The sequence below is a fragment of the Odocoileus virginianus genome, chromosome 3 (genome assembly GCF_023699985.2).
Source record: "Odocoileus virginianus isolate 20LAN1187 ecotype Illinois chromosome 3, Ovbor_1.2, whole genome shotgun sequence".
Lineage (NCBI taxonomy): Eukaryota > Metazoa > Chordata > Mammalia > Artiodactyla > Cervidae > Odocoileus > Odocoileus virginianus.
Genome location: NC_069676.1, coordinates 48,573,147 through 48,597,776, shown reverse-complemented (window position 1 = coordinate 48,597,776; position 24,630 = coordinate 48,573,147). Strand labels below are relative to the sequence as shown.

Here is a 24,630-nt window from a genome sequence, read left to right as displayed (position 1 = left end):
TCTTCAGTCACTTCAGTAGTGTCCGACTCTCTGTGACCCCATGGACTGTGTAGCCTGCCAGGCTCCTCTGTCCATAGGATTCTCCAGGCAAGAATACTGGAGTGGGTTGCCATATCTTCCCCAGGAGATCTTCCTGACCCAGGGATTGAACAAGTATCTCCTGCATTTCCTGCATTGCAGACAGATTCTTAACTCCTGAGCCACCTGGGAAGCCCCTCAGACACTGGCAGATGTAAATAAAAATCTATCCTGAAGGTACTTTCATACAAGATCTCAGGATATCCTGAGAAATATTATTTTCAGGGTAATGACCATCAGAAGTAGGGGGAAATCTGGAACACATGGAAATATGGAGCTGTGATTAAAAAACTAGCTGATGCAGCACTCAGCAGAAACATACTTTCAGACTGCAGACTGTAGAAATATCAGAGATTTAATATATTTAAAGAAATAAAAAGCAAGTTTGAAAATATTTTTAGAGAAGCAAAATAAATTTAAAATAACCCAGAAGATATGAACAATAATATTAGAATTTTTAAATGAAAAACAGAATAACTAAAAATAAAATTCAAGGGACACTTTCAGTAGAATATTAGGCACAAAGAAAGACAAAATTAGCAAAACTGAAAGAAAAATAATAAGAAATTACTCAAAAAAGAGCACAACAAGACAACAGTGAAACCCAAAAAGTAGGTGATAAATTTAAAGTGCCAAAGTGAAGGAAATGCTTACCTAGAATTCTATACCCAAGAAAAAATATCTATCAAGAATGACATCATAGGCAAACAGAAACTAAAACAGTTCATCACCAATAGAAGTAGAGATAGAGAGTTATTTCATAATGTTAGAAGTTTCCATTTAACAGGAAAATATTACAAATCTAAATTGGGTTAAGTATCTAAATAAAAAATAAAAAGCCTCAAAATATATGAAGTAAAAATGTGACAAAAATCCAAGAAGAAATAAAAAATTCATTTACAGTGAGACATTTTAACATAACCTTTTCAGTCACATAAAATAAGCAAATAAAAAGAGTAAAAAATAATGCAGAATATTTGAACAACACAACTGGCAAAAGACTTAACAGACATATACAGAGTACTTTTACAGGCAATTTCATAATATTATCCCTTTCATAAACACAGACATTCATGAACATTTACAAAAATCAACCATTCACAGCCTGACATACTGTCAGACACGACTGAGCAACTAACCATGCATACATGAAAACGTCATGGATTCATTGATATTTCTTTTATGGTCCAGATTACACTTAATTTTCTTACATGCACCACATGCTCAAGTGTATTTTAAAGATTTTTCATTCTGCAGTTATTGGGTGGTTTTATATGCATACACATACATGCTCATTAACCCCCTTATTCAAATTCTCTGTATCCTCATTGGTTGTTTTTTTTTTTTTTTTGTCCCTTTATTCTGTTTCTGAACAAAGTATGTTAAAATTTCCCATTCTGGTTATAGATTTCTCTACTTCTCCTTAAAGTTTAACTGTTTTTGCTTAAGGTATCTAAACGTGATGTTATTAACACATTAAATTTTATGATTGTTTTATCTTCCTAATGGACTAACCATTTTATTATTACATAATGCCCCTATTTATATCTATTAGGCTTTTTGCCTTCAGGTCCACTATAAGTGATACCTATAGAGTTAGCTCCACAGTTTCCTTTTGATAAGTGTTTACATGGTATGTCTCTTTCCATTCTTTTACTTCCCACTTTTTTTTATCCTTTTTGTAAAAGTGTGTCTCTGATAACTGACATATGGGAGTATAATTTCTAACCAGTATGACCATTTTTGTAATTGGAGTGTTTAGTCTATCTACATTTAATGTAACTAGTGATATACCTGGATTTTAATCTCTACTTGTATTTATCTTGTCTAATTTGCCTTTCCCCTACTTCTAGCCTTCATTTGGACTAATTAAGTATATTTTTATTCAATTTTCACTCTGCTATTAACTTATTGGCTACTTTTCTTTACTATCTTACATGGATTTTCTTAGAAAATACAACATTCATCCTGGACTTATTAAAGTCTAATATAATTTTTACTTTCACTACTTTCAGGACAATGTAATGGCCTTAAACCCTTTTAATTCCATTTACCTCTTTCCATATTTTTGTTGTTGTCCTCATATATTTCAGTTTTTCTTATATTTTAAATTCTACTGTACATTATTATTGTTTTAGTCAGTAAATATTTACTTCCTCTTCTTCCCTCTATTCCCCCTTCCTTCCTTTCTATAATTCTGTGCTTCTAATTGGGAAAATTTTCCATTAAGAAATCACTTACTATTTCCCTCAGTGCAGATCTGATTGGGATGCATTTCCTCAACTTCGTTTTGTTTGAAAATATTTTTATTTACTTCTTTTTTTTAAGGATATTTTTGCTGGGTATAAAATTCTAGGTTTTTCAGGTTTTCTTAAGTCCCTTGAAGATGTCATTTCATTGTTTTCTGGCTTTTATTTTTCCCTTGAGACCTCAGTTGTCCATCTTCCTATTGCTCATTTAAAGGTAATGTTTTCTTTTTATTTTCTGGCAGTCAAAGATGACTCACTGAAAAGCCTAATAAAACCAACACATCTACAGCAAAGCTTATCCAAAAAAAGAGAAATAAAAAATGTCACACTAGCAATACAAAAAGAAACATACGGTTTCTACGATTTCAAAATAAGAAAAAGAAATGTTATGAAACAACTTTAAGCCCACACTCCATAAATATGTATTTTCACATTTATTTGAATGCACAAAATTATTGAAAAACACAATGAAGCAACTGTTATAACTAGAAACAGAAGATCTGTATAGTTTCATATCTATAACAGGTATTTATTTCTAATTAAAAACTTTAATGCAGAGAATGCTAGTCCAAAAAGGCTTCATTCTGAATTCTTCCAAATGTTTACAGGAGGGAAAGAAACCACTGATTTACATATACAAACTTTCCAAAGAACTGGAAAAAAGGTAATACTTCTCAATGTACTATATGAGACCAGCATAGTTTTGATACCAAAACCTGTCAAAAACATTATAAGAATGAAAGATTACAAGTCAATTTCTATCATATACAGATTTTTTAAATTCTAAGCAAAATGTTAAGAAACTAAATCTAGTGATATAAAAAGAATAATACATCACAACAAACCTACATTTATGCTAAGAATGCAAGATTGGTTTGTTACTATTAAATCAATCAATATCTGGAGACAAATAAAAACAGAAACAGTGATCTAAAAATCTATGGGACACAGCAAAAGCAGTTCTAAAAGGGAACTTTACAGAGGTACAAGCCTACCTCAGAAAACAATAAAAATTTCAAATAAACAACCTAACCTTACACTGAAAGGAACTATAAAAGAATAACAAACAAGACCCAAAGTTAGCAGAAGGAAAGAAATCATAAAGATCAGAGAAGAAATAAATAGAATAAAGTTTAAAAAAATAGGAAAGATCAATGAAACTAAGAACTAGTTCTTTGAAAAGATAAACAAAATTGATAAACTTTGAGCCAGACTCATCAAGAAAAAGACAGGAGCCAAATAAATAAAATCAGAAATGAAAAAAAGTGACAATTGATATCACAGAAATACAAAGACTCACAAGAGACTAGTATGAATAATTATATGCAAATAAACTAAGACAATCTAGATGAAATGAATAAAGCAAAAATAAACAAATGGGACAACACCAAACTAAAAACATTTTGCGCAGCAAAGGAATCTACTGACAAAATGAAAAAGTCACCTACTGAATGGGAAAAGATATTAATATTTGCAAGTGATATATCCAATAAGTGGCTAATATCCAAAATACACAAAGAACACATATAACTCAATATCAAAAAAATGACCTGACTAAAAAATGGGCAGAGGATCTGAATAGGTATTTTTCCAAAGAAGACATGCAGATGGCCAACAGATACAAGAAAAGATGCTCAAAATCACTAATCAGCAGAGAAATGCAAATCAAAACCACACTGAGATATCACCTTGCACTTGTCAGAATGACTATTATCAAAAAGACAGCAAATAAGAAAGAAGTATTTGGGAGCATGTGAAGAAAATGGAACCCTCATGCACTGTTCATAGGAAATGTAAATTGTTGTAGCCACTATGGAAAACAGTATGATGTTTCCTCAAAAGAGTAAAAACAGAACTACCATATAACCCAGCAATTCTGCTTCTGGATACTTTTGTAAAGAAAATGAAAACACTAATTTGAAAAGATATACGGATCCCCTATGTTCACTGTGGCATTAATCACTATTAATATCCAAGATATGGAAGCAACCTAAGGGTCCACCAATAGATGAATGAATAAAAAAGATGTGATGCATGTGTGTGTATGCACACACACACACACATATATATAATGGGATATTAGTCATATAAAAGAATAAAATTTTGCCATTCATGACAATCTGGATGGATTGTGAAGTTGTTATGCTAAGTGAAATATGTCACACAACAACAAAAACGGCATGATTCCACTTACACTTGAAAAACAAATATTAAAAAAGCAATGAATAAGCAAAATAGAATCAAAGCCATAGATATCGAGAAGAAACAAGTGGTTGCCAGAAGGGAGGAGGGTGGGAGATGAGTAAACTAGGTAAGGGAAATTCAGACGTACAAACTTTCAGCTACAGAATAAATAAGTCAAAGGTAAGAAATGTACACTGTGGGAAATACAGTCAACAATAATATAATACCTTTTGTATGGGGCCAAATGGTAACTAGATTTATTACAGCAACCATTTCATAACATATAGAAATACCAAGTCACTATGTTGTGCACTAGGAACTAACACAGTGCTGTAGGTTAATTATACTTCAAAAACAAACTCATAGAAAAAGAGATCAGATTTGTGATTACCAGAGGTGGGGGTAGGGAAGAGGGGGAATTGGACAAAGGTGGTTCAAAAATACTTAAACTTCAAAAGCCCTAATTTTGAAAGCAATTTGAAACAAATGAATCTAACTCTGTGAAGTTTGTGGCTTAACTACACAGAGATGAACTATTCCAAGATACTTCAAAACATGGTAATTTATACAACGGGCTTCCTTGATGGCTCAGTGGTAAAGAACCTGCCTGCCAATGCAGGAGACATGGGTCCAATCCCTAGGTAAGGAGGAGCCCCTGGAGAATCCACTCCAGTACTCTTGCCCGGGAAATCTCATGGACGGAGGAGCCTGGCAGGCTACAGTCCGTGGGGTCACAAAAGAGTTGGACACGACTTAGCAACTAAACAACAATTTGTACAAGCCTAGTAAAATGCAGCCTACAAATGAAAAGAATGGCAAAAACATTAAACTGTTACTGTAACCACATTGTTGGTGTAGTGCTGGTACTGTTTTCTGAATCTGTTCTTTGAGTAGTGTGTGGTAATAAATTAGTAATTATGTTGATATTAACAAACACTGGGATTTTTGTGGTGGGAGAAAGGAGATACAAATTTAAGAGTAATGAAATTAACTAAAGACTTTATAGTTCTGAACTTGAATTGGAAAGATTAGTATGAACTTGTGATTTTACTTTTTTAAAAATGCATATCCCTTAGTTCAGTGACTGAAAATACCTAGACACATTGACTCAATCCTGTAGGAATAAACACACCTACCACCCAAATTATATTTCTAAATAACATCTCCCACAAAAAAGAATTGAAGGATCCTTGGGGAATGGTTGATTCCAGGTCCAAGACAGGAAATTTACAAAATGAATCTGGGTATTTATAATACCAGAAAGCAGACAGTCTCTTAAAAATGAATGAAATGAATCCCTCACTGTAAGGAAAATAAATGATAGTATTCGTTGCAAATACTAAAATTAAAGATTTTGAGTGACAGTTATAATTTTGGAAAACTTTTGTCTACCATGGTGAGCCTGTAGCTTCCAATACTAAAAAACCGTCTGATGAGAGCAATGGTGGTATTGATAAATATTGTTTTTTATTGCATAATAAAATGTGTCCATATTTGGAAGATCTGTATAACTCAGAGAGCCAACATTTCCCAAACAACCAATTGTTGTTGTTGTTCTTGCTTAGTCATTAAGTCATGTCTGACTCTTTACGAGCCCATGGACTGTAGTCTTCCAATCTCCTCTGTCCATGAGATTTCCCAGGCAAGAATATAGAAGTGGGTTACCATTGCCTTCCCCAAACAACCAGCAAACCTGACTTAAAAAGTATATAGTGGAAGGAAGGGACAAATGGTCTAAGCATTTTAATATTCACCTTGTAGACTGTTCCATATTCACTTACTACATGAAAAAAAAAAACTAGCTCAAATCTAGAGTTTAAATTTTAAAAGTGAGATATGAGTACATACCACTATAATGATGAAAATGTAAAAGGCTGGTAATACTAGTAATACTAATTATTCAAGAATGTGGAGTAACTAAAACTCTTAAGCTGGTGGGAGAATAACTTGGAACAACTAATTTGGGAAACCGTTGGCAGTACCTATTAAAGTTGAGAATACTCACACTACATAAACAAGCAATTTCTACTACTAGATACACTGTTAACAGAAATGCTAATATGTGCACCAAAAGACATAGGGAAAATGTTCATAGCATAATTTTCTATAATAGCAAAAATAAACTTGAAAAAATGTCCATTAACAGAAAAATGGATAAATAAATTGTGATATACAACACGATAAACAGCAGTTTAATGGATGCATTACTGCTACACACAGCAGGCTAGATGAACGTCACATGTATGATATTGAATTAAATTATCCAGACACAAAACCATAAACATACTATATGATCCTATTTTATGACATTGAAACTCATTAAAATAGTGATATTTTCAGATGAGAATAATGAGGTATTACTGGTTTAGTCATGTCCAACTCTTTGCAACCCCCATGGACTGTAACCCACCAGGCTCCTCAGTTCATGGAATTCTCCAGGCAAGAATACTGGAGGAGGTAGCCATTCCCTTCTCCTGGGATCTTCCCAACCCAGGGATCAAACCCAGGTCTGCTGCACTGCAGGCGGATTCTTTACTGTCTGAGCCACCAGCGAATCCCAATGATAGAGGAGGCTGAGGGGGGTTGGGGTGCTGGTAATACCCTTCTACTTCCTTATCCCTGTGGTGATCACATGACTGTGTTGGCTTTGATTATTCAGCAAGCTGTACATGTATGATATATGAACTTGCATGTATGATAATGTATGATATGTGAACTTTTATGTATATGAACTTTTATATATGTTATACTTTAAATAAAATTTTAAAAATAAGATTTACATGAATCAGCTAATACTAAGTGGAAATTTTTTGGCTTTAAATCCATGAATCCATACATTGGAAACAACAAAACCTGAAAAACAAAAAGCTAGAAATCAAAGAGCAAACTGAATATAAAGAAATATGAGAAGGTAAATAATGTTAAGAGCAGAAGTCAATGAAATAGAAAGCAAATATACAAGGAAGAGAACCCCAAAAACTTAGTTAGTCCTTGAAAAGGCTAATAAAATAAGTGACTGCCAAGTCTAACCAGGAAAAATGAGAGCTGACAATAACATTAGGATTGGAAAGAAGAATATCACTACAGATCCTGTAAATGTTAAAATATTACAAAGAGGACATTATAAAAAAAACTTTATGCCATATTTAGTGTATATTTTAGCCTAAATATTTGAAAATTTAGCTAAAATTAATGTATTTCTGGAAAAGAGAATTTATAGAAATGAAACAAGAATAAAAATATGAATATTTCTTTTATAGTAAAGAAGTATGATTTCATGATTTAAAACTTTTCCACAAAGAAAACTTAAGGCACAGAGAATATCCTTAGTGAATTCTATTAAGTATTTGAGAAAGATATATCACCAATCTTAACATGACCAGAGACTAGAAAAAAAAAAGGAGAGGAAAAAAGAAAAACACTTCTAACTTGTTTAATAAGGCCAGCATAACCTTGATAGCAAATCCTTAAAAGAAAGGAAAATGACATGCCAATCTCAAGTGATGAATACATTATTAAGACGTCTTTATTGGTTGTTTTTATTTTGTAAGAACATCATTTTGATTCTAAATAAAACAGCTGTAATTTTTGCTTAAAGATTCCAAAGAATAAGCATAATGTACCTGAATTCAGAGAGTACATTTTTGAGATATGTCAATAGAGTTCAGTTATGAAAATAGTGTATGTGTACATGGCAATCAGATGGCTCTAAGAACAGCCAACAATTTGAGTTGGGACAGAAAGGCTTTTCTCTTTCTCTGCAGCACAGAAGACTACAGGATTGCATATTCATCCCTAGATTCTAGGACAAGTTCCAGATGAATATATAATGACTTACTGTGTTTCAAGATTGAGGAGGAAATTCTTTTCCTAATTATTTTTCATATAGGACTTCCCTGGTGGCTCAGATGGTAAAGTGTCTGCCTACAACACGGGAGACCCAGGTTCAATCCCAGGGTCGGGAAGATCTCCTGGAGAAGGAAATGACAACCCACTACAGTATTCTTGCCATATTCTTGCCAATTATTTTTCATAAATGCAGTATAAAAGAGACATGTAACTTATTTATATCTTGACCCATTCTCTTCTCATCAATTAAAACTGGGAACAAAGTGAGTAACCACCTTTATCATTAAGTTTTGGTTTTAAAGAATAATCCTTACCAATAAATTCTTTACTTCCCATACTTTAGTCAGAATCCTAGATTGTGAACTATATTCATTTGACATTCTGCCAAATGCTATTTCTGATATTCACATTACATGCATTTGAGCAATATAAAAACCTCTTAGTAATTCAGTCTACTTTCATCCCAACCCAGCTAAAGTGTATTTAGTCTCTGAAATATTACTGCAAATATTGAAGGCAACAAAAATCAATAGGTCATTAACATTATCACACATGCTGTCAAAACTTTTCCACTCATACATCTCCCCAAAGCATTGCTTTTCTCTTTTCTATTCAAGTTATGATGCTCTTCTCTCCTTTTCATTAGTTTGAGGTTTCCATCTTATACAAAGAATACTATTGTGCTGTCTCCATATATTTGAATCTGAATATATTTCACATAGCCTGCATGCTTCCTTAGATTCTGCACTCTAAAGTTTTTCAAAGTGTGGTTATCAGTTTCAAAGTCAAAATAGATATAAGGAAATATCCAGTTAACCTATGGGCAAGTCTACTTGGGGAATATACGTTAGCAAATAAAAACACCCAGAATGCCAAAAACATTCTACCACCCTGTTAACAAATGACACTGCAAAGGGGAGATATCTTATGCCCCATAGATCCTGGCAAAAGAGAAGGTGCTTTAATTTGGTTTAGTTTAATTTAAACTGGTATGTTAAAAATATAATTTTCATGTGAATTTTTAACAAAGTCAGTTTATGCTGTTGTGCATTTTTGGAACACTAATATTTACTATCTTTAAAAAATTGCCAATGCAGTTTTTAATAGGAAGTAGATACATCACAGATATCATCTAAAAATTAAATTATCAAGAATCTTAACAGAAAAAAATTGACATGAGACTCATATTGCTTACTTGTTGCACAGTAGGTCAATTTTGCTTATATCTATTAAATATTATCAAGGGAGAGATACAGATAAAATGTTTTGCTGAATTTCTTTTTTTCCCTGAATTTCATAAGCTGTTTTTTTAGTATTGTAATCTATACTAACATACTCTAAAATAAGAGAGAAGAGCTTAGAGTAGAACAAAATAAAAGTACATATACATCAACATGATTCTGTGTGACCCAGACACAGTTAAAATTATGAAATTGTAGGCTTTTCAAAAGATAGATGGTTTCTAAAACTGAAGCAACAAATACCTTATTTCTAGAATTCTGTAGTTGTTCTTAAGGCATTCAATGAACACCATGACAAGCATTCTTTTCTAAAGCATCAAAAGACTGGATCAATATGCACTTGGAGGAAAAAGTAAGTGATAAATGCCTGTGTTTAATTACAAATACTCCAGCTTCATAGAAGTTATTTTTGTCCATGTTTTAATACAACAAACTTTCTTTATATGTAAGGAAATATCCAGCCCATAAAAATTAACAATGAACCACCTATAAAGCAAAATATCAATGATGATGGGAAGACTGCTCAACTGGATGGATGAGATGACACAGTAGTCCTCCATGTCTAAACAGTATATATCTCTGATACTTTATCACTCACATAAGTTTAAACATTCTGTGGCAGGGGACATATTCCTCTGTTATTAGCAATATTCTTTCCTTCTAAGTGGATAATTTTCCTTCTAACTCTCAGATCCATTGATCTTCCTAATGCTAACTTATGCTTCCTTTGCAGTCTAGTCAGAATGTTTCTCTCAAACAATTCCTAATTCTCAAAGTTCATAGACACTACTGGTATTCTTATCTCTCCTTGTTACAGAAAGCAATGAAAAAAAGAAAGAAATGGTGAATTCTCTTAATAGAAGGAGAGTTTACACATTGTGTTTTGATACCCGAAATACTTCTTGTGCACCAATTTTCTCCCTTAAAATTAGCTGCACTTTAATTTTCATTCATGCAAATTTCATAATGTAATTATGTGCATTCCTGTTAATCACTTTGTCATCTACAGAAACTGGACTGGTATTAAGCCCCAGAACACAGCATTGATGTTGTTCATGCTAGCTCTAGACCAGAAAATCCCTGTTGTGTTGTTTCATGATTATATATCATAAGGAAGAAAATAATCACTGAAATAATGCATTTGAAAAGGAACTTTAAACTGCTAGCTATATATAAATATAAAGTAAAAAAGTAAATTTTTCTTTATATATTAAACAGTGTTACCACTCAATTCATAGATTCACAAATTGAATCATTTATTCATCAACAAGAATTGACTAATCATATAGAATATAATGGATTCCACTGTATCATGCTGTAAATATTAAATATGCAAAATTATAATAAAAGATGCAAATCTATTTTATTTGCAGTTAACATCATTATTTGAAGTACAGTAACTTATAACCCAATTTCCCCCTTATTCTCTGAAATGGTAAAACATTCCCTTCATTTCCTTCCCTAACTTCTGCATACCTCCTTCCCTTGTATCCATGATCTCTATGAGAAGTCAGAAAGTAATACTGGAAAATTGCTAATCCAATTGCTCCCACTTCACTCAGAAAGTTTTGAAATACCAAGGGCCACTAGAGATGAACTGAAGTATTTGAATAATTTAATCTTTCTTAGGTGCCACTGCTGCTGCTGTGTGTGTTTAGTCGTGTCCGATTGTTGCAAACCCATAGACTGTCAAGTCCCATAGACTACCTGCCAGGCTCCTCTGTCTACGGGACTCTCCAGGCAAGAATACTGGAGTGGGTTGCCATTCCTTCTCCAGGGGATCTTCCTGACCCAGGAATTGAATCCGGGTCTCCTGCATTGCAGGCAGACTCTTTACTGACTGAGCTAGAAGGAAAGCCTTCTTAGGGACATTATACCTTAACATGGTATTTACTTATTTCAAAGTTTACTGGCTTCTAAAATAATAAGAAAATTAAATCCAAGTTGAATGGACTTTGAATGGGAACTGCACCTTGAACACACAAATGTTTCTGACATGGCAATTATGCATCTGTCTTCTTTGTGAAATGCATCAATAAGAACACATAATATAAGATTGTAAAGTCCTATACCCAACTGTATCATTTTTCTGTCAGTACAAATAAGTGTTCTGAGACATGCTTATTATTTCTATATATTTACAAATACTGTGTGGAACTATTAGCTATGTTTTGGAATATCATTCTCAAAAAAGACTACTTTGTCAAAACGGTATTCACTGTAAAATATAGCCTAGGGAATATGCTGCATTTTATTAAATGGTATAGCATTCACAATCCAATTCACTGCCATCTCTACCACAAACCTTCTCTGATTCCCTCTTCCCTGTCTAGATGTTCTCTCTCTCCCTTCTTTGAACATCTGTTACAATTTATTTTTACATGCTTTAGGTTATCATCATGTTTAAATCATGTATTGTTATGGTTTGAGTAAATGTCTCATCATTCATATTAAGTTTGTATTATGCAAAGACTCTTACATAATTTTCATTCTCACCTTAGGTATCAGAATGCCTTAAACATATCTGTTGCTCAAAATATGTTTTCTAATGAAAGGATATTTGTTTAAAGTAATTCCTTAAAGAAATTCCTAAAAGGAATTATTCAAAGACATCCCAGGTTGTTTATTACCTGTTCCAGAAACTTTGGTGGTTTATTCTTTTCAATTTTAGAACTTTATATCATATTACTTTATACTTTATACTTGTTCTTTAATAGGTTTGAATATCTTACCTTGGTTTTTCAAAAATAAACTGCAACCTCCTTGAGGCCAAAAATGATCTCTTTTAACACCTGGATCTTCCCAGAATCCTTAGCACAGGGGATGCTGAGGAGAAGTGTTCAATTCACTGGATTACACGCTGCCAAAGACTCATATAACATTTTAGAAATAGCTAGTGACCATCTCCTGTTCAAGGGAATCAAATTCCATAAAATATGCTTACCATGGCATTAATATTTGCATGATCCCCTTTCCTATTCCGAATCTGGATACAGGATATTGGCACATTCAGTCCTACTCCAGAGGCCAGATTTCTCAGGTCAGCAGCACTGTATTCCCCATGCAACAGCAAACTGTTAATATCATAACCAAGTCCCAGGGAGGCCCGATAGAGATAAGTATGAGAAAGTCTTTTGACTGTGGTAACATCTATTGTGGCTGATGACATGCAAGGATTCGAAGCCACCTTGCTTCCATACCTCAGCTCTTCTGGAGAGCGACAGCAGTTCTGAGTGCAACAACCTGCACTCTGGCTCAACTTGCTACACACAAAGAAAAGTAAGCACCCCAGAAATAAAAAGGAAATACAGGCCAGGGCAATTGTTAAATACAGGTTCTGGGCAGAAAGGTGGCCTCCTGTTTCCCAGCCATCTCCAAAGTCTGCAAGGACCTGATGGGCAGAGCTGCTCAACAGCACACTCAATGTGACAGAGGTGGAAAGTGATGGGTCTCCATGGTCCTGAACCACCACCACCACCTTCTGTTTAACTGCATCAGTGGGAAGAACTAAACGAGCAGTACGGAGCTCTCCCATATTGGCTGAAATTCTGAAAAGGCTTGAGTCAGAAGCCTGAAAGATATAGTAGGAAAGCCAAGCATTGGAGCCACTGTCTGCATCCTCTGCTACCACTTTTGTGATCAAGTGTCCTGTTCTGGCAGAGCGGGGCACAATTTCCACTGGGACAGAGCCATTTTTGGGCAAGGGAAACAAGATGACTGGAGCATTGTCGTTCCTATCTACCACAAACAAGTTCACAGTCACTGTTGAACTTCTGGGAGGAAAGCCACCATCCCGGGCTTCCACTTGGAAGTGAAACCCCCTGAGCTGCTCAAAGTCAAAGGAAATTTTGGCAGTGATAGCCCCACTGGGTGAATCTACTGCCACCAAGCTAGAGGCTGCCTGCCCTTCAGAGATAATATCCAACAGCTCATAGAAGACAAGGCCATTCTTCCCCAGATCTGGGTCCTGGGCAAATACATGTCCTAGGGAGGCCCCAGGGGCATTGTTTTCAGCCACAAAAAGTTCCTGTTTCGATTTAGAAAAGCTTGGTGTGTTGTCATTCACATCAGCAACTGACACAGTCAGTGTCCTGCGAGTGCTAAGTGGAGGTGAGCCACCATCCGAGGCAGTGATCAGAACCTGGTATTCACTGACCTGCTCCCGGTCCAGCGGCCCATCAGTCAGCAAGCTGTAGTAGTTGCCAGAAGAAGCCTTCAACTTAAAGGGGCCTCCACTGTACATGCTACAAGCGACCTTACCATTGGGACCAAGGTCTTCATCCCTTACACTAAGGAGAGCAATCACTGTGCCGGCGGCGGCGTCCTCGGAAACGGGAGTGGAGAGAGTGAGAAGGTTCACCTCAGGGGCGTGATCGTTCACGTCAGTCACCTCCACCAGCAGTTTAGCGGTGCTGGCTAGACTGAAGGCACCCTCATCCCTTGCCTCAATGTACGCCTCCAACAGCGCTTCGGGGGGACCCAGTGAAGCAGCGACGCGCACTTCCCCATTTCGAGGGTGCACGTGGAAGTGATGTCGCAGCTTGGTTTGCGTGCTGTTGCTTAAGGAATACCGGATTTCCCCATTGGAGCCTTCATCCGGGTCCGAGGCTTGCACTCGGAATAACACAGTCCCACGGGGTGCAGTCTCTGGCACCTTGGTGCGGTATACTGAGCGCTCAAATACAGGTGCATTGTCGTTTGTGTCCACCACGATGATGGTGACTTGTACCTCACCGGAGAGCGCTGGCAGCCCGCCGTCCCGAGCGGTGAGTACTAGCCGATGCGTGGCACGCTGCTCCCGATCCAACGCTTTCTCCAACACCAGCTCTGGGAATTCGCTGCCGTCGACCCGCGAACCCATGTCCAGGCTAAAGTGCCGGCTGGGGCTCAGGCTGTAGCTTAGCACCCCGTTGCTTCCCTCGTCGGCATCTTCGGCATTAGGCAGGGTAAAGCGGGCTCCGGGCATAAGGAACTCGGGAATGTGGAACTGCACGTCGCCAGCAGGGAAGTGAGGCGGGTTGTCGTTGATGTCCAGGACGTGAACATGGACCTTGTGCAGCTCTAGCGGGTCCTCGAGCACAAGCTCATAGATCAGGACGCAGGCAGCTTTGGCCCCGCACAGCCGTTCGCGGTCCGCCGGCTCTCTGACCACCAAGCTTCCGCTGGCCAGATCAACCCCGAAGTAAGTCTCGCCGCGGCTGGAAAGGAAGCGAAAGTTCCGCAAGGACAGAGAGGCCGCTGACAGCCTCAAGTCCTGGGCAACATTGCCTACGGCTACGCCCCGTTCGGTCTCCTCCGACACTGAGTATTCCAGCTGTCCCGCTACAGAGCTGCAGGAAACCCACAAACATAGAACCGCCACCCTCCAGCCCCCCATCCCCCACCCTCTCGGCGTCCCCGCTCCACCAGCGGTGACCCGGGACCATGCTCCGGACTCCCGGAGAGTTCGAGCCGTGGTAAAAGGAAAAAAACCGAGGGCCGGTCGGCCGCCGCTGCCCGCTAAAGGTGCAGAGAGCCGACGTTCGCCTTCCGAATGCCGTAATTGCCGGGGACCGGCCGGTTAAGAGCAAGGCTTGCTAGACTGGAGGTTCGGCAGCCGTCTGGGAAAGCCGAGCCGGCGGGAGCGGAGGAGCGCAGCGCCGCCTAGGGGTGCAGAGGCGAGGAAAACCTCCGGGCTCCGGGAAGAGCCGTCTCCGTTCCCCGCCCACCGGGAACTCGCCCGGCGCCCCGGCAGCAAGCGCAGGGCGGGGCAAAGAGATGCTCCGAGAAACTAACACACCTTCCCTTAAACCGAGTTTCCTAGGACAACGCCCTGACCGCGCAGTCTTAACGTCTACAAACTCTACCTGAAGACGGCTTAAAACTGGGGCTGAGCTCGGCTGGGCGTCTCTCAGCGACTATTTAGAGAGTCGAGCATCGGTCCCGAGCGGACCCACTGACTCCCTACTGTGCTGGCAGAGGCGGCGGAATTCCGAGAGGAACCGCCGGGCCAACACGCTGGGAGGCGGGACCACGACCGTGAACCACTACGCCTTCTAGGCTTAAGGAAACAGGAACCCCCAAACCAAGTGCTATGGTGCGTTCCGCGTTGGATTCTCAGCCTCTCCGCTGCAACTTTAAGTCTCGCGTGCACTTTCTTGTATCCCCGGAGACGCCAAGATTTCTATAGCGAGAACCAGCGAGGGGCATTTGCGGACCATTCCCCGGTACTCTCGCTTTTCAAGGCACAAAACTAGGCGAGCGCAATTCCAGTTCAACGTTCCCTCTTTTTTGCGAATCAGCAGTTTTTCTCGTTTCCCCAGGAGGCCCTAAGGGGAGTGCTCTGCAAGCTCTGGGCGAGGAAAGTGGTTAGAAGCCAGTCAATATCAAGCACCAGAAACTCAGAAAGATTGACAGCTCATCCCCAAACTGGACCTGGACGTACAAAATGAAGGGGAAAATACTGAGATACTCCCCATGAGCGTGACCAGGAAACTGTTCTGTAACTTTGCTCTTATTCAGAAAACAGTACTGAAGTGGTGTAAGAACAGACTTGATGCCCGTCGGTTTCCCAGCTTTGTTTTTCCGGTCTTCGGCACGGAAATCGGGACAGTCCTCTGTTCTATGAAAAACAGCTCTTGGCCGCAATACTTCCAAATTCCACCTAGCTCCCTACAACTAGTGGCTTCTCCTGAGAGGGTGGAGAGCTGAAAAAGAGACTGACCCTTTGAACACTAAATTCATCACTCAAATCCTTCTTTTAATACAATCGCAGTGTCCAAAGACTCAAGAACCAAAATTTGAAAGACAAAAGCTGAATACAGATAAAGAATTGAAGCTCTCAGGGCATTATATTTACTGGTCAGAAAACTGCCTAAACATACGGCTAATTACTGAAGCTGAGAGTACTGGATACATGCAATTAATTACACAATTCTCTCAACTTTACTGTATGCCTTAATATTTCCCTAATAATTTTTTTAACTGTCACTTAAAATGTAGGTGGGGCAGGCAGGGATAAACAGGCACCTCCAGCTTTCTGGTTTTAAGACTAAGTGGGATTGGTAACTTCGCTGTGCCACTAAACACCAATCACCTCCTCTGTCTATCACAAACCCACCCCCCTTATTTCTTCCAAGGAAGTAGGGCAGGCTGTCTCTTGTTGCTGTTTTAGTCAGTAAGTGGTGCCGGACTCCATGAACTATAACCCACCAGGCTCTTCTGTCCATAGGATTTCCCAGGCAAGAATACTGAATGGATTACCATTTCCTTCTCCAGGGAAATCTTCCCAACCCAGGGATCGAAACTGCCTCCCCTGTAGTGGCAGCAGAGTCTTTTACCACTGAACTACCTACTTATTTTATTTACGAGCTGCCTGTTTATTTAATATATATGATAATTATAACAAAGCACAAATACTTCTATTATACTTCAGTTTTTAAAATAATTCTGCTTCAAAGTCTATCATAAAGTAATCTTTGAAATGTGACATGTCAAAAGTTACTCCTCTGCTATCAAGGACTATAAAATGAAAAATAATATATATCACCCTTAACCTCGGGTTTTGTTGGTGGCTCAGTGGTAAAGAATCCACCTGCAATGCAGGAGCTGCAGGAGACACAGGTTCAATCCCTGGGGTCGGGAAGATCCCCTGGAGGAGGGCATGGCAACCCATTCCAGTAATCTTGCCTGGAGAATCTTGGACAGAGAAGCCTAACAGGCTACAGTCCGTAGGGTCACGAAGAGTCGGACACGACTGAAGCAACAGCATACACTCAATATTTACTGATATAAACTAGAGTTTGTGGGAAAGTAATATTTAGATATCTAAATATTTGGATGTCCTGAAGATGAGAAAGTCTAAAAACTTTTTTTCTTGTGTATAATATTACTAGTTAAGGTTAAAATCATGAATTAACATAACTTCTCTATAGCAGAACCCTTCCTTTCTAATATTTCATTTTGCCAGTTCATGGCATTTTCTATAGTGTCTCCTAATTCAAGTATTTTCAAGCTTTTAATTAGGTGCAAGTACAACTTTAAGAGGACTTTGTGCAAAAACATTGTTCTGATTTCTGCTTGGGTTCTAGTGCAAAAACTGTTATTATAATGCTCTCCCACCAAACTTGGCAGTAATCTGTAAATTCAAGAGATTGCTAGCCATAATGCAAAAGTTCATGTTAGAGATCCTGAAGCCAAACAGGAGAATAATCTGAATATCCACCAGAGTTTGTCAACAAAATGTTATTGTACTTAAGATTTTCTTAGTAATTAAGGTTATTCTTTTGGGAGTATATTCTGTACTTATGGGAAGTAAATTAAAAAATTGGACATCACAATCACATGAAGCAAATTTTCATCCCATAATGTTGCTTCATGAAGGTTTCAAATCAAGCATAACAGAGTGTGAATTGTTTGAGGGTAGAGATCTGTATCACTCAATTTTGTCTCTGAAATATCTAGCTAAGCTCCAGGCACATAAATTAAGTGGCTCAACTACTCTCAGTACACAACAGCCCATGTCAGTCATTGTTGTTTCTTTTTTAACCTGAACACTTTATCAATAGCACATTACTATAGAACTTCTTTCTCAAGTTTGTACAAAGTTTTTCTCCATAACATAATATTATATAAAGTATCTCAGACATTTTTTTCATGAATCTTCACTCTAATTAACTCTCTGCTGTGTTTTCTTACTCCTTTTTATAACTATGCTAATTTTTCTAGAATTACCTCTTTATAAAATCTTACTCTATTTCATCTTCAAAGTATAGTCCTCAGAACTTAAAGTCATGCTCCAGATTGGTCATAATATCCAAGAAGAGGAGAGCTTGCCTTTTCATTCTAAATACTCCATATCAAGGAAGGGTCTAATCTTGCATCTGGTTCTTTAACAGCCACATCACATAATTTTTTTATGATGGATTTAAAGCTAAAATTCATATGTGTTTTTTTTCTAGATGCTATTAAGCCACAGATCAAAAAATCCTAGACTTTTACACTTAATTTTTTAAAGTCAAATTGGCTGAATGTCACATTGTGTTAAGAGCTAGCCAGTCTGGTTCAATCACATATTTTACCTATATCAAATTTCATATTCCTACATATCTGGTAAGCAGTCACACCAGATCTTCCTCTGAGCTGCTGAAAAAATTTCATCACATGCAGCTGAAAAGGAAGGCTTGCAACCACTACCAATCACCCTATCTGACATCAGTTTTATAGGAGTGCCTAACCTAAAATAAAGGTCTGACAAAGGCACTATCAACATTCTCCAAAAAAGAATCTACATAAATCTCACATTATATTATACTTTCAAAACAAAGTATTTCCAGATCATAATTATTTATATATTTTTTTAATTTTGATAAAAATTTCACAGCTATCACCCCCCAAAATGGCCGTCTTTATTTTAAACAATAAAAATATCAGAATTATTGCCATGAAAAATCATAAGCATAACAGCACACTTCATGTAATACCTATTATTTAATACTGACTTGGAAATTCTAGACAACACAAGATAAGGAAGTGTGTGTGCATATGTGTGTGTGTATTAGAGAGGAGGGTAAAATATACTATTAATAGATGATAAATTTATAGGTAATAAAAGTTTCTATTCATAAAGTCCCAGAGAATTAAAGAAAACTAAATAGAACTAAAAGAGCTTGATGAGATGACTAAGTTAAAAAACATAGTTTTCCTACATAAGTGCAATAACTAGACAAAAAGAGGGATTTCAATCAATTATGGATAAATGAAAATGGATTTCTTCTCCATAAAACCTACCAAAAACAACAGAAGAATAGCCGACAGAAAATAAAATAATAAATTGATGAAACTCCTTAAAGCGCTTGAACTTCAACCATAGTATATATGAAGAGAAGTTACAAAGTGCTAAGAAAACTGGACCAAGATGCCAGGAAATGCTGAAAGAATATACTTGCCACTGGAGACCCTGGGAAGAGCTGGTAGATTAGAGTTTTCCAAAGTAGTACTTCACACTGAGATATAAAACAAGAGATCTCTTATTTGAAACAAAAATACCCAGGTGCCTAGGCTAAATCAGGCAGGGCTTTTCTATAATCCTATTTGTCAACACAAAATAGGAGAAAAAGCAGGAGTGAATGCACTAGTGAGCAGATGCACAATTATTTCAAGAGTGAACCTAAGTATGTGGCAAAATTAAGAGAGAACTGTGGAGGACAAACTGCTCTGCGGCTGCCAGTTCTCATTATTGGAAGATACGTAAAAGCTAAGGTATACACAAACCCCTCCGCTGCTGCTGCTAAGTCGCTTCAGTCGCGTCCGACTCAGTGCGACCCCATAGACAGCAGCCCACCAGGCTCCCCCGTCCCTGGGATCCTCCAGGCAAGAACACTGGAGCGGGTTGCCATTTCCTTCTCCAATGCATGAAAGTGAGAAGTGAAAGTGAAGTTGCTCAGTCGTGTCCAACTCTTAGCGACCCCATGGACTGCAGCCCACCAGGCTCCTCTGTCCATGGGATTTTCTAGGCAAGAGTACTGGAGTTGGATGCCATTGCCTTCTCCAACAAACCCCTCTAACAAATGGTAAACAGGAAATGCTCACCTCAGTCCAGGGCACTACAGGCCCATCCATCTACATTTCCACCTGCAGATAGCTGGTCCCAAAGGAACTCCTCTCAAAGATAAATACTAATCAAAAAAGAGCCAATGCAGGACCTATATGAATATTACAAGAAGGAATAAGAAAATAAATATGAAAATAACAGATAATAACACAGAGATCTCTTAAGGTCTCTAGTCAAAAGATTCATGAAACAGTTTTAAAGAGTCTCAGAGAATTAAGAACTCAGGGATACAGAATTTCAAAAAGAAAATGAAAATGCCACAGAAGACCCTGAAAACTGAGCTGATGCAACTCATGAAATAAGTGGAAGAGAAATATAAATCAGAAATAATAGAATATAATAACAGAAATTAGAGCCACATTGGAAATAGTAAAAAAGTGAACAGGTTCTGCTTGGTATTAACACATAGTCAAGAATAAGAAGAAACACTTGAGAAGGCTGAGAAAAGAAAGTAGAAAGAACACACTTCCAGTTTCACCTCCAACACGTAAAGAGCTTAGAATTTATCACTTTTTTTTCTTGTAATAACAAGAAAAGCTGGATACATGACTTTTCCTGAACCCATCAGAGAACTGAGTTTACAGGAAAAGCCTCTACTCTAAAATCTGGAAAGAAAAAAAGTGAAAGTGAAGTCACTCAGTCGTGTCCAACTCTCTGTGACCCCATGGGCTGTAGCCTACCAGGCTCCTCTGTCCATGGGATTTTCCAGGCAATTGTACTGGAGTGGATTGCCATTTCCTTCTCCAGGGGATCTTCCCAACCCAGGGATCAAACCTGGGTCTCCCGCATTGTAGGCAGATGCTTTACTATCTGAGCCACCAGGGAAGTCACCAAAATCTGGATAAATAAGCAAATGCAGAGAATCAGCCAAGATCCGTTTCCATGGAACAGAAGCCTCTAGAGGCACAGCCTGTTAGGAACACCTAAATGGAAATTTTGACAAATTGCTGGAGGCTGAGTTGTGGACTATCTTAAGAGTGAGAAACTCATGGAGGTCACAGTTGGGGTGAAGGGGGAGCATGCCTACTTTTATGGGCTTTACTTTCAGGAATCCCACTAGGTTCTCAAAGTGAACATCCAAGAAAGATTTCCTTGGCTCTGGCAGGGAGAGAGGAAGAGTACTCCTTCTGAGGTAGGCCCAGAAGCTTCTCCTTTCTTCTTTTAAAAAACCAATGGCATGTAACAATATGTATAAACATATTTCTGGGCTTATAATATATAGAAATGAAACAAAATTGCCAATTACAGTACAAAGGAAGTGGATGGAGGAACAGCTGTATTGGATAAGGAAATTCCAATGCAGGGCAGTAAATTAACAGAACCAAAAATGGGAAATGAGAAACACTATAAATATATAATTGCTTTCCTTTTGCCCTCAACATCTTTAAGAGGCAATAAATTATATAATGTAGTAACTGTAACAATGTACTGTTGGGTTTATAATATATAGAGATGTGTACTGCTTTCCTGTAGCTGCTGCAAAAAAGTCACCACACATTGTGTGGCTTAAAACAGTTTTTCTCATAGTTCTGGAGGGGAGAAATTCAAACTTAAGGTGTTGGCGAGGCTGCACCCCCTTCTGGAAGCTCTAGCAGAGATTTCATTTCTTGTGGCATACAGCTTTTGATGGCTATGTTCATGACTCCACTCTGCTTCTATCTCCATATGACCTTCCCTCTGTGTCTCTGTCCTCCCTTATTCTCTCTCTTATAAAAAACACTTCTTGTTGGAGTTAGTGCCCACCTGGGAAATTCAGGATAAACTCCTGATCTCAAGGTCCTTAACATAATTACATCTTCAAAGTCCTTTTTTTCTCCAAATAGGTCACATTCACAGGTTCCCAGGGTTAGGAAGTGGACATACCTTTTTGGAGGCCACAATTCAACCCACTACAAGATGTAATACATATAATAATAGAACAAAAAGGAACAAAGAAAAAGAGTTATATAAGAGTAATATCTTTATACCTTAATAGAATTAAGTTAATATAAATCCAAAGGAGATATTGATATTATAATGTATATAATAAACTCTAGAGAAACCACTGAGAAAATAACTCAAAAATACAGTTTAAAACCCATTGAAGGAATTAAAATGCTACATTTGAAAATACTCACTTAATAAAAATATTGGTAAAGGAGGAATATAAAAACAAGGAGAATTAAGACATAAAGAAACCGAAAGTAAAATAGCAGACAAGAGGCAACTGCAGAGCAGTCCGCCTATATGCACCCCTCTTGTGCCACGATAGAAAGACTTTTCCCTTCCCCATTAAAAACAGATACCACAGGACTTCCCTGGTGGCACAGTGTCAATGCAGGGGACAAGCGTTTGATTCCTGGTCTGGGAAAATTCCACATGCCCCTGCACCACAACTACTGCACCTTCACTCTAAAGCCCATAAGCTGCAGCTACTGAGCCTGTGCGCTGTAACTACTGAAGCCTGCAGTGCCCTGGAGCCTGCACACTGCAACTACTCAGCCCTCGTGCTGCAAGTAATGAAGCCCACGTGCCTAGAGCCTGGGCTCTGCAACAAGAGGAGCCACCACAACGAGAAGCCCACCACCACAACGAAGAGTAGGCCCCACTCACCACAACTAGAGAAAGCCCACCCACAGCAATGAAGACCCAGCACCACCAGAAAAACGAAACAGACAGAACACACCCCGATGTTCAAAGCAGCACTATCTTCAATAGCCAACACATGGAAGCAGTCTAAGTGACCATCAACAGATTACTAGGTAAAGAAGATGTGGTGTGTGTGATATACACACACAATGGAATATCCTTAGCCATGAAAAGAATGAACTCTTGCCATTTGCAGCAACATGGATGGATCTAGAGAATATCGCACTGAGTGAAGTAAGTCAGAGAAAGGCAGATATTACATGATATCACTTAAAAGTGGAATCTAAAAATACAAATGAGTATATTTACAAAACAGAAATAGACTCACAGACAAAGATAACAAGTTCAAGGATACCAAAGAGGAAAGGGAAGGGGGAGGGATAAATTAGGAGTATGGAATAACATATCATTGTTTGTTGTTAACAGAGTCATACTGTGAGTGAGTGAGTGGAAGTTATTCAGTCGTGTCCGACCCTTTGCAACCCCACCGACTATAGCCCGCCAGGCTCTTCTGTCCATGGAATTCTCCGGGCAGGGATACTGAAATGGATTGCCATTCTCTTCTCCAGGGGATCTTCCCAACCCAGGGATTGAACTCAGGTCTCCTACATTGCAGGGGGATTCTTTACTCTCTGAGCCATCAGGGCAGCCCTACTATATATAAAATAGGGAATTTCCTGGTAGTCCTATGGTTGGGACTCTGTGCTTTCACTGCCAAGGACCTGAGTTTGATCCCTGGTTGGGGAACTACGATTCCACAAGCTGCACAGTGTGGAAAAAAATAATAAAATAAAATAGATAAACAACAAGGATTTACTGTAACAATTTTTACACAGGAAACAATTTTCTGTAATGAAAACTAATCTGAAAAATACACACACACACACACACACACACACACACACACACACACACACATGGGCTTCCCAGATGGTGCTAGTGGTAAAGAACACACCCGTCAATGAAAAAGACAAAAGCCATGAGAATTCGATCTCTGCGTCAGGAAGATCCTCTGGAGGAGGGCATGGCAACTGACTCCAGTATTCTTCCCTAGAGAATCTCCATGGACAGGGGAGCCTAGCAGGCTACATTCCAGTTCAGTTCAGTCGCTCAGTCGAGTCTGACTCTCTGCGACCCCATGGACTGCAGCACACCAGGCTTCCCCTATTCATCACCAACTCACAGAGCTTGCTCAAACACATGTCTATTGAGTCGGTGATGCCACCCAATCATCTAATACTCTGTTGTCCCCTTTTTCTCCTGCATTCAATCTTTCGCAGCATCAGGTCTTTTTCAATGAGTCAGCTCTTTGCATCAGGTGGCCAAAGTATTGGAGTTTCAGCTTCAGCATCAGTCCTTCCAATGAATATTCAGGACTGATTTCCTTTAAGGTGGACTGGTTGGATCTCCTTGTAGTCTAAGGGACTCTCCAGAGTCTTCTCCAATACCACTGTTCAAAAGCATCAATTCTTCAGTGCTCAGCTTTTTTTAAAGTCTAACACTCACATCCATACATTACTACTGGAAAAACCATAGCTTAGACTAGACAGACCTTGGTTGGCAAGGTAACATCTCTACTTTTTAATATGCTAAGACGGTTATAGCTTTTCTTCCAAGGAGCAAGTGTCTTTTGCTTTCATGGCTGCAGTCACCATCTGCAGTGATTTTGGAGCCCCCCAAAATAAAGTCTCTCACTGTTTCGACTGTTTCCCCATCTATTTGCCATGAAGTGATGGGACCCAATGCCATGATCTTAGTTTTGCAAATGCTGAGTTTTAAGCCAACTTTTTCACTCTCCTCTTTCACTTTC

The 24,630-nt window shown here is 38.4% G+C and overlaps 1 protein-coding gene across 8 annotated transcripts in view; it reads right to left on the bottom strand.

The window, feature by feature from the left end:
• LOC110148446 (protocadherin alpha-C2) overlaps positions 1–24,630 on the bottom strand; it is a 187,734-nt gene that overhangs the window by 71,362 nt on the left and 91,742 nt on the right. Inside the window, exon 1 of one of the 8 annotated variants that reach the window (XM_020910451.2) lies at positions 12,546–15,561. The exons of the other annotated variants lie outside the window; for them this stretch is intronic. Within the exon in view, the coding sequence (XP_020766110.2) occupies positions 12,546–14,978 (2,433 nt within the window). The 5' untranslated portion in view covers positions 14,979–15,561. Of the gene's footprint in view, positions 1–12,545; positions 15,562–24,630 lie in introns of those variants that run through there. 8 annotated transcript variants of the gene reach the window in all.